Source organism: Thermobia domestica, chromosome 6 (assembly GCF_964235325.1).
Source record: "Thermobia domestica chromosome 6, izTheDome1.hap1.1, whole genome shotgun sequence".
In the NCBI taxonomy this organism is placed as follows: Eukaryota; Metazoa; Arthropoda; class Insecta; order Zygentoma; family Lepismatidae; genus Thermobia; species Thermobia domestica.
The window spans coordinates 19,150,448-19,162,244 of NC_137459.1; the positions used below are offsets into that span (position 1 = coordinate 19,150,448).

At 35.2% G+C, this 11,797-nt stretch overlaps 1 protein-coding gene across 1 annotated transcript in view; it reads left to right on the plus strand.

The window, feature by feature from the left end:
* The window catches only part of LOC145687866 (isocitrate dehydrogenase [NADP] cytoplasmic-like), a 34,357-nt gene extending 23,434 nt beyond the window's left edge, over positions 1-10,923 (plus strand). Inside the window, exons 7-10 of the mRNA XM_081761368.1 lie at positions 519-676; positions 1,911-2,045; positions 4,467-4,629; positions 9,946-10,923. Of these exons, the coding sequence (XP_081617494.1) occupies positions 519-676; positions 1,911-2,045; positions 4,467-4,629; positions 9,946-10,027 (538 nt within the window). The 3' untranslated portion in view covers positions 10,028-10,923. The remainder of the gene's footprint in view (positions 1-518; positions 677-1,910; positions 2,046-4,466; positions 4,630-9,945) is intronic.
* The last annotated feature ends 874 nt before the right edge of the window (positions 10,924-11,797 follow it).

Here is an 11,797-nt window from a genome sequence, read left to right on the forward strand (position 1 = left end):
AGTATAAAACAAATGTCTCTCAACGATGAAGCTTCTTAGAGAGGGGTTAAGGTCCTCTCAGTGACTAGGCGTCTTAAAAAGTTGGTGGTTTAATCAAATGTCTTCTGTTTTGTCTTGTCTCTCTTTATGCAGAAATGTTAGTGACTGCTTAAGTCTTTGTCACTTGCCGATCATTGGCGATGGTAAAGAACGTCTTTTTTGTGGTTGTCGTGTAAAGTGGTGTTTACAGCCCCCACGTGGTGTAAAAACACGTAAAAGTTTACAGTAGGCTTCCTCAAAAGTCTCCCTAGTGAACAGTTCAAAGGATACATTCTTTTAATTTCCTAGGCGTATTTCATCATACGTTTGGATGTATAATATTTTGGAATGTGTTTTAACAGTTAGTTTCTTGATCACTTTCGCATTATTTTCTCCAGAGCAAACCGAAAGTATTGCAAGCTGTTTGTAAGATTTAAACAACCGATTGCCTTCAATAATGATAATAATAATAAATTTATTTTTCTTTCTTTCTTTTGAAGTGATTACAAATCGAAATTCGAAGCCAAAAATTTGTGGTATGAACACCGACTGATAGATGACATGGTGGCTTATGCTCTTAAGTCTGAAGGAGGATTTGTATGGGCATGCAAGAACTACGACGGTGATGTCCAGTCGGATTCAGTGGCTCAGGGATATGGTAAGGAATCGTAATGATACATACTTCAGTTATTTAATTAATACATATCATCGAGATCCATCTACTAGTAGTTTTAGACTGGAAACCCTAACAATGAGAGGGGAGGGGAACGCATAAGAATCTTAGAAATGTCAAAATGAATGAGGTCGGCAGCGGGATTCGAGCTTGAGATGTAGCGTCTATAAAGTGAGAATCGAAGCATTCAATCTCTCGAAAATCACTGTAATTCATGCAAGACAAGTCGTGTGTGTGCAGTGCCTTTAAAAATAATTGCAATCTGTCTCTGTGTTAAAGTTACTGTTCTGGCAACCGTACGACTTAGAAATCTTAAATACTTTCGCTTGAAACAAACATATTGCACAAAGGTCCAGTCGTGTATATTTACTCTCTGTCGAGAAAGATCACATTTGTTCATATTCATGTATATATAACAATGCATATATTTTCAAAGAAAGATGGACAAACAGGTATTTTTTATCCGTATTGTACATACAGGGTACTAGAACCAGAGAAATGTAAAATCAGTATTTTTAAGACAGTTTTCAATACAGTATGTTCCATTGTGAGATGTCAGGCACGAAAATTTATTATTATGTGACCAATGTATATGTTTTCACTGGTTTTTGTCACCTTAAAATGATCAAATTTAGTTTATCGTGTATTTTCAGTATTCAGATTAGGTATTCGAAACAAATAACTTATCGGGAATTGAACAGGTGAACACGCTCTTTAGTCACTCGGCACAATTCAAAATGAGATGGAAAAGCAAGTAATACGTATGAATTCACGAGTTTTTAGTTGTGTTTACGAGAATTGAACCCAGATTTTCTTCAGTCAGAGAATATGGATTAAAGAGGTAGTGAAACAATTTATTTATTTTATTATTTTAGGCGTCTCTGAAACTAGAGTAGATGTTTCGTAATACACAATTCACACTTACTGAGAATTTGATGTGTAAAAATAAGTTTAAATCCATTGTTCCTTTCATTAATATATAGATGTTTCATACTTTAATGTGTAGGTTGATTGTCAGAAGATTGTTATTAAACTCACGACTGTGTTCCAATAGCTGGGTTTTCTTCGTAGAAAACTTAAAATGTTTATTTTATGTTTATATATATATATATATATATATATATATATATATATATATATATATATATATATATATATATATATATAATCCAGAAGTGGCACGTGATTTTTAATTCCAATCCCGATGTGAATGTTTCAGGTTCGTTGGGTTTGATGACGTCTGTTCTGATTTGTCCAGATGGAAAGACTGTGGAAGCTGAAGCAGCTCACGGAACTGTTACACGCCACTTCCGTATGTACCAACAAGGAAAAGAGACTTCTACAAACCCAATAGGTTAGTTGCTCTTTATATATATAAATGTATTTATTTATTTATTTACTTCTTTGTGTTAAAAGTGACCTTTCGGTAATTCCTGCTCAATGCACTGTCTTTTCCTGTTCTCATTAAACCCAAGAAACAGAAAAAGGAACTGAGCAATTATCCAGGTTGATTCAATAATAGCAAAGAAACAGGAGTATTGATTGTCTTGCAGATGAACTCATGGTTATTCAACAGAATTTCTCAATATTTAACCCCCATTTTTCGTTCATATTCCTTCAGTTGTTTGTCACGTCATACGTCTGTTAGTTGGAAATAACTGTCTTCAGGTTAACTGAAAGCCATTTTGGAAACTATTCTTGCAAATAGATTAAATACTTAATTTCGCTTCAATTATAATTTTTATATTCATTTATTATTTTTATTTATTTATTTATACATTCACGGGATTATGCTAGGCCAATTCACACTCAAATAATTAATAACACTGATATTAATAAGAATTGGAAAGTGAGTTTAAGGAAGTCGGACGCACTTACATGTAAATATACTATCCCTGCATTTGCTTGGTGAAACTCGGTATAACTGATGGGAAAACAGAATGACTAGCGAACAGATTCAAACTTGGAACCTCTCGATTGCGAAGGAACAGAAATTCTAGTCTACGTGCACGGTATTGTCCAGACCTCAACAAATCCTTTTAGATGCCGAATTCTTCTGGTTTTTGTTCTGAAAATAAGCAAAACTGTTTTTCGAAATGCATCGACGAGTATTTAAGTATTAGAAAGTTGATAGCCTATACCTGCAACCAGATTTCGTTGTTTTCTGTCCGTCTACAGCAGTCTTTTTCAACTCGAAGTTGTGTGAAGGTTTTACTATTTGACGAAAGAAGAAACACTGAGGATAAGAGAGTAGGGATGACGTTAGACAGCAAGTATTGGCAGTTCACGCGCATCCAGGGATCCACGATTACTACGACTGCAAAACTATCAATTTATCCTGTTGACGTTCTTGTTTGCCTGCTACCACTTTTTTTTTTTTTTTATAAACGTCAGGTTAACTACCAGCTCCTTTCCCTTAAACGAAGCAGATGGGAATCAAACTGTAACGTCAGAGAGCATTCAGTTTAAAATGACTTCTGCAATAACTCTTATGTTCTTCCGAATATACTTCCTTCTTTATGTTGCCTAACAACTTTTTTCCTCCCATTTTTATTCCTGGGTAACACGGTGGCTCGGTGACAGAGCGCTCATCTCTAGTACTGGAGATCTCTGGTTCGATTCCAGGCTACGTAATTTTGTGATGAACATCGTATCCGTGGATTTTCTCGGTGTTCCCACTTCCTCGTTTCCTTTAGCCTAAAGGGTATACCCGTAGGACCTTAAAATAGAAATTTCATTTGATTTGAGTTGTATTCCTCAATATTGGTATTTAACTTTACATGATTTTACTCCCATGTTTAAATGTTCGGTCTTCTTTTATTTTGGGTGGGAGTACTTTATTGCTTCCTTCTCAAGTTCTTCAGCTGAAGTAACGTCAAAATAAAATGGTTTCCTTCTCTGATACTTGATCACATCTTGTAATCAACTTTTGTCCACTTTCATAGATAAAATTTTCTTTTATTTTGCATGTATTTTTGTCTCTTACAATTCAGTATCTTAATTCCAATCCTGGCTTTAGACGCTCAGTACATCAAAGTAAAGTTTTTGTGAACTGAATGCGAACTCAGACTGACTGACTGCATAATTTGTTCTAACCTCCGATACAAGATGCCACTACGAATTTTGCTTCAGTTACATGTGCCTGTCAAACAAAGCTCTATTGTGACTCTAAAGGATGATTTATACTATGAGTGATGACTAGAAAAAGTAAATTTTAAAAAGGCTTTTAAAACACAGTTTCGTTAGAATGCGTACCGGGAAGTTAAAAAAAAGAAGTCTACATTGGAAAAATCATGGGGCACTTGATTTCATGAGCAACAATTTTTTAAAATATATTTGTGCGCGCTTTATTTTCCCTACCTAGTTTTTTCTTCTTCTTACAACTCCTTGTTGAATGCTTGTTATTTTCAGTATATTCTCAAACTTATCGCTGCATAGATTTCAATAATTTTGACAAAACTTTAGTTTATATTTTTGTTTACTTTTTTGCACACGCCCAATTTTTTTTTTTCTTATATGCTTCCTGTATAATTTCTGCCTTTTCTTTTATTATCTTCATGTGCTGTGGCACGTACCACGCCAAAAAAGAAGATTAAATATGATTATGATTAAATATAGGAAATCAATATGAATCTATCCGGAATAAGAAAGACTAGAATTTGATTCCTGGTCAAAATTGTGTCAAGGTTAGGTTCCATTTGCTTGCTGCCATGTGCAAAAAAATAAATTGAAAATTGTTTCAATATTTGTAATTAAAGCAATTGTTTCGTTACAGCTTCAATCTTCGCCTGGACTCGAGGATTACTTCATCGTGCTAAGTTGGATAATAACTCGGAGCTTGAGAGTTTTTGCAATAAGTTGGAGCAAGTTTGCATTGAGACTGTAGAGTCTGGGTTTATGACCAAGGACCTTGCCATATGCATTAAAGGAATGGCTAAGTATGTTTGCTTTTTGTATACTGCAATTAAATTAAAATAGACGAGTGTCTCAGTAGGGTTTTTTAAATGTATAATTTATTTGGGGTGTTGGTATTTTAATTGTTTCAGAAAGTGCACAGATTACCATTAAAATGTGGAAGATAATACCTCACAAGTGGCTCCACTGCTGGCACAGACTTGCTTTTTTGAGGAAATTGTTAATCACAACCGTGTCGCCGCACAACGACGTTAACGACGCGTCGAATTAGTTCAGGTCTGAAATTGCTGCTTGTTGGCGTAAATGCGTAACTGCACGAAACTCGAAACAAAAAATCGCACTCTTTCTGGCAAATTCTTCCTTGTAGTGTGCGGTTCAGATTCCTCATTTATCTAAGATCTTCCTTACTAATACAGCCTTTTTGCTGAAAACATGGTAAACTCCAATCATCCAATTCGTATCTAATTTTCGTCGCTACGCAAATTGCAGAATGTTTTCGTAACACTTTCATCACAATTCTAGGTTTTAAGAATATTACGGTAACTCTTTATTGACTTGAATACGGTGAAAGGAAGAAAATTGGAATGATATCTAGGTTGTGTTGTCTAACACCACGACTCTTAGTCCTTTTTTAGAGGGGAGGGATAATAGTTAAAGGACAACCTGGATTAAAAGTAAACTCATTCTAAAATGCAACAACTATAACAAATTGCTTAAACAAGTATATGAATAAAATTATTCAAATTGGTAACATGACTCATTTCACATTAGTTTAAAGAAAATAAAACCGCACATACAGCCAGCAAAATTAGACATTTGATGTTCGTTCGTTGCAGCCAAACAACCAGTCGTCACAAGCTTTGAGGAACTTGATCCTCAAACTTGGAATTCCTCAGTCACTTATAAACTTGGAATATTGCTCTCCCATTCCTCAGTATAAGATTGGCCAGGTTTATTCCGCAGCAGTTGCGTAGAGATATGGCCAAGGGTAGATAAATCCAGGCAGGCGACATAGGGGAAAGATAGCCTAGTCGAATCTACGTATCATTGTTAATGTTTCAAAGTCACATTTGAAGCATGAAAATATATGTACTGGATTATAGGACGTACCAGAAAATTAACTTTTACAAAGTTTTTCATTTCCTGCGCAGTGGAAATGCCTTGCATTGTGAAGTCTCAGAACTACACCAAGATTCGTTACGTCGTTCCATGAAATGAGCTCCAATTATGGCAAAAGTAATGAACAATTTTCATCAAAAGGGCAAGATTGATATCAGTGAAATTCCAGAAATATTTATCATATATTGTTTTACGTGTAATTGCAATGTTGAACAAAACTTTAGCACTTTTTTGTAATATCGTTGCCCTTTTATTTAAAACGAAATAAAACTGTTGCTCCTATTGAGATACTCGATTACTATTTCCTTTTTTATTTATTTATTTATTTATTTATTTATTGAAAAGAAATATACTCCTCATTTTAATAAACCATGTATCACATGACAACTTGACAACTGCTTAACAATGAAGAAGAAAATAAGCGTATTTTACAAATTTATATTTTACCTTTCCAAGTAGTTGAACAATAGCAAGCCCATGATTCTGATTTTAGTATGCGGTAGGGGAACATGTAGGTTTTTTTTTTTTTTTTTTTTTTTTACAGCAGTTCACATGATCTGTTTCATAATAAATGTCGCCAAGAAGGAAAGCATTCTAACCTTTTTATTTCTCAGAAATAATTGGCGCCGGAAGTCTGTCACGGTTCAGTTGGTAAAATATTCTTCATTATTGTGTGAAAATTCTATCAACTGCTTTCATCCTGTTGGTGGAAGAATTTCTCATATGATTTTTTCATGAGATCGACATGCGTGAGTGATGGGCTATGGGAAACAATATTTGGAGCTTTCTCATTAATTATCACGTATTTAACTAAATCATATGCACGTTTTAGGGACCGCAGTGGTTCAGTGGTAGAATGTTCACCTGTGGTGGACAAACACCGTGTGCGTGGGTTTCCTCGTTGTTCTCCCGTTTCTTCACACTTTCTTCATTCCACCATTTCATTCATCTCTCATGATCACAGTCTCCTTTAGCCTAACCGGCATAACCGTGGGACGTAAAACTCCAAAATTTCATTTCATTTTGATTAAACAGTAGGTATCTATCTCAGTCTCCTTGTTGAAGAGAAACATTAAATTCGAAACAAATTAACTGACATATGTATTGCAATGTTTTGATAGTCTAATGATGCAGATCGAGAGTAAGCCCTTCACCTATGTATTGTAAAAATAAATGTCTATAATAAATTACAAAGTTTCTTTCTAATATATAAAATGTTTTCAGAGTCCAGTGTATCCTCAGCAAACACTAGTGGCTTTGGAAATATAGGTTCAATTAGTATTAAGTTATAATATTAACTTCTTCGCTCATTGCATCCTTCGGATTAGATGATTATAAGGAGTCTAAAATCAATTCAACGTAAGAACCACACCTGAGATAAACAAAACCGTTTGTATCACTCCGCGCGTCAAGCACGTGCTTCACGGTGAGATTTCTGCTTCGGTCAGCTGTTCTTTTTCAGTGCGTTCCTCGATCTCAAAAGCAAGGTATATCTCGGTTATAAAGCAAGCATATCAATAAATGGAATCAGTGGCGTAGCCATGATTTGATTCCGGAGGTCCGATAGCTAGAATGTAATTTCGGGGGGAGTGTCCGAGGTTCCTCCCCCGGAAAATGGGCGATAAACGCGATTTTAGGCTTAATTTTAACAACTTTTCGAAATTTCGGAGGGGGGGGGGGTCCCGGAACCAACCCCTGGCTACGCTACTGAATGGAATTAAGTAATAGCGGTAAGTAAATGTTATTGTCAACTTACAGAAATAAAAGATAAAATAATTATGAATTACTCACGTTAATCTGAGGTTTCTTCTGAATCGCTCAACGCAGTAACTTGCAGGTCTTCATCAGATTCGTTGTTTATGTTACTTACAAGGCTATCCACCAAGGTGTCAGAAAGTCCGTCCAGATTTCACGTTTTCTCTTCTTCCTTCAGCACATGACGAATATTGTTTTTCCACATATCTAGTGTCATTTGAGTCAAAGCAGTTCCAAGCAGCAGCCGAACGTCACGTAATTTAAACGTGGTATTGTTTCTGGCTACAAAACCCTTAACAAACGCCCACACAGTTTCTATCGGGTTCAAATTGCTGTGGTAGGGGGGCAGTCTCTCAATCATTCTCCCAGTCTGTTTTGCTATCCTGTCTATTAAATATAGGCTTTCGTTGTTGAGAGCAATGCTTTGCGCTTTATTCAGTAGTTCCACTTTAATATTGGACTCTGAGAAAGGCACTTTCTTTGCTGTTAACCACTATTTCTTGTTTTCGCCACGAGAAGTTTGGACGTCGTTTGTCTTACGCTATGGTATTATCCATTATCCATGACAATAACACACCCGGGATCAAGTTTAGGCAGTATTGTAATATGATTGAAATCACGAAAAACGTCACCATTCATGTCATCATGGTAATCACCACCGCGCTTAGATTCAAAGATATGAGCACAATCATCTACAAATCCACTATCACTACCAATATGAACAACTATTAGTCTTTTTCCCTTGCCTGTAGGATTTTTTTAGGCCGGTTGATTTTCCAGGCAAAAATGCCGGTTCTTTAGAGCATACACTTGTGCCTACCCATACACTGGATGTAGTGTGCACTTCGTTCACCCAGGTTTCGTCTAAGTAATATATGGTTCTATTTTCCGCTCTGTGTTTACGAATATTTCTAAAATATCGTCGCCGCCATAATGCAATGTCTTCGCTATCTAAAATAACATTCACTTTATTTCTCTTGAGAAACTGAAAACCAATATCCAACAACAATGTGTAGAATGTAGTTCGTTTGAAAGTAGGCAACGTAGGGTCACTATTTACAAAACCTAAAATTTTGTTTAGTGTAAGTGGTTCATTTCTTAGAAGGAAATCGTACACTTTGCTCCGAATAGCACATTTCACAAAGTCATCCGCCTTCACCAATTCTGTTTTCTGTCTTTTTTTTTTTTCCTGGTGTTTTCAACAACCCCGTTTCTTTGAACTCCTTACGTACGTTCACAACACTCGACTCATACACCAGTATATTCTGCCGTTAATTTCACTGTGTCATTCACTAACGCAGTAGGATTGTTTTCCAGCAGTTTATTGAACACGTTTAAAACAATTCGTTTTTCCCCGCTCTTCGATGGTTTTCCTTTTGATGTTTCATAACTTGACACTGAACAGAAGTATTACATGTAACCGCCATGTTTTCAAATTGTAAGGTGACTGTTGGGGGCGGGACTTAAAATGACTGTTGCAATCTCTGCGTTTCTTAAGGACAGCCATTACTTTTTTTTTTAACCGGTTTTTCTTTATTATGGTTGTTAAGAGCAATTCAAAATATATTAAATTTGTACCGAAACATATTATATAAATGTTTATTCTCTACTACATTTACTATCTACCTCTCAAGTGTGTAACATTTGTTGTTATAGATCGGTTTGCATGTTAACAGCACTGTGACGATTGTTTTTTCTCGATAACGGAAGGTAAAAATCACAGAATATGGTATATATTTTGTCAGTAATTTGTATATTTTTCTCCGTGAATTAATATTTTTTTTTTTTTTGTCTCGTCTAACAAATGGGTGAAGTTAATTATACGAAACAATGTGAAAAATCAGTTCCTTTCTCTAACCAATTATAGATAAGCAATTACGTCAATCACGGAACTATACCAGTCAATTACATTTAATTGTAGTACGTCATTTGTTTATCCCAGGTGTGTTTCTTACGTTGAATATATAATAGTCTCTTTTGTCCACTGCGACGTAAGGCGACAGTTATAGCCCACTGCAGCCTCCAAAGATTAGGTTTAGAAGAGATATTGGTAAGTTAATGATAAGCTGTAGACTGATGCTCCTATCCACTAGTTGTCCTCTTTTATGAATGTCTTCTGAAGGGGTGGTACGTGAGGAGAGGGTCCTTCGAACCAACTTCGTGACTTCCTGATCTTATTCTTCCATCATCTGCTGGTGATAATGTTTCTACAGAGTAGGACGTAGTTGTGATTGAAGCGTTTGCTTATAGAGGTTGCTTACACGTGAGTGTAGGGAACCTTACAATATACACTACATAAACTGTCACTCATGCATGCTGCCATATCCATAAATTGACAGAACGAGGTACTAAGAGTTGAGACAATTGTACGAAAACTGAGTGTTTATAGAAATAAACTAATACTTGATTTATTTAATACAACTTGAGGTATTTTTATTTATATATTTTTTTCCTATCCGTTTCAGTGTTCAACGTTCTGATTATTTAGAGACATTTGCGTTTATGGACAAACTAGCTGAAAATCTGAAGCTGAAATTGCAGCAGTGACTAGGTGGAGGTGGTGCTTGGTCCAAACTATAACTTTTTGTTACTCTGGTGGCTGGACTTAATGTGTGAAGAAGACATTGAAGGATGATACCACTAAATAGTTATATATTATCGTTAAGCGGTGTAAATTGTTGGCAAAGAGCAATTTATGTATTTATACTTTAAACTTGTTTGTTATTTTTTTGTATTGAACACATGCGTTATTATTAAGTTTTTATTTCACATGTTGAAGTATTCACAGGAAAGGGAACGGAGTGTGAATGAAAGCTGAGAACACCTAACTTTGCTCCAAAAATAGATATAGCATGACAATAAACTTTTCTACGACAATCCATTTCTTTTTTTCTTTAACAGAAAATCAAAAGTTTGCATAATACATATTGCTATTCCAAAGTTACGTGATAGGTGATAGTTGTGTTACGTGATTGGTGCTTTTTACGACATATCAGTACTTCATCCCCATTTCTGTTAATTCTTTTTAATTTAAAGATCAAAAACAGTGAGTTTTTCCCTTTGAATAAATTATTTCTTGTGATTTTGTGTATATCACTTAATTTTATACTACAATTCCTAATTGCTATAAAAAATAATTATTTTGATAGTTGGTATTACACCACAGTAATATTTATGCTTTCTGCCTGATCGGCTTCGCATTACCCATGGTCAAAGAACGCGTAGAGTATTGCACATGTATCAACATTCTTATAAATTATTTCGAATACAGCAATTGTTAAAATTTGAGTATTTTTTCGCAAAATAAAAAATGGTTGTATGTATTTGTTTTATGGTTGCGCTATGTAAGACTTTACACAAAAATGTATTCAAAAAATTGGCAATTCAACTTCGGTTTGTAGTGTAATATTCAAACTGTCAAATATATTTTTATTGTAACGAAATTTCCTTATTTATTTGCTTTTTCTTCTTCTTACCCTGTTTACAAAGTATACGAAGAATTAGTCCCAGAAGCGACAGTCCTATTAGCGACAGAAACTGTTATCTGTCCTATGAGCGACAGATTCATTTACATTGAGATGATATGATTCCATCTCGTAAAATATGTTTACCTCAGGCGTTATTAACGTCCGAACAACCTTACTATGATAAATGTACGTGCAAGTCAGTGGCGGATCCAGGGGGGGGGGGGCTATAGCCCCCCTTGACGCTCAGGTATACACTGGATAAAATGGGCTTCAAACCTGCTTTACACTGGATAAAACGGCAAAATATGGTTTAGCCCCTCCCTTGATCATATCCTGGATCCACCCCTGGCCAGTTATGCTGTTCGTCAAATATATTTTTCCTCTACTATGAGTGCAAATAAAACATTTTAATTTTGAGCTAGATTTGACATAAAACATATCAAATAACTTAACGAGACAACAGGGATATTTCCATGAAAAGTATATTCCTATGTAATTATTAAAAATCCAGTTGTAATATCCCCTTTCTTCAAAAGCTCTGTTTTCTGTACTTAATTTGATTCAAATCTAATTACTCACTAAGCACAGTAATATATTTTATTTTGAAAAATTTAAACGTGTAACAGTTTCGCCAACTATCTACTTTTTAGACTTACTAAGACTCTATGAATAAAAAAAAAATGTCAATGATAAAAGACAGCTCTTGAGATCCCTTAAATCTGATTGGCTATCCTCAACCAATCCCACCAATTACAATGCAGTTCACTCTAAACAATCCAAAAGGTAAACTCTTTAAACTACCTTCCCCCTATTGTAAGCTACTAAAACGTAAACTAATTGCTTAATTTGC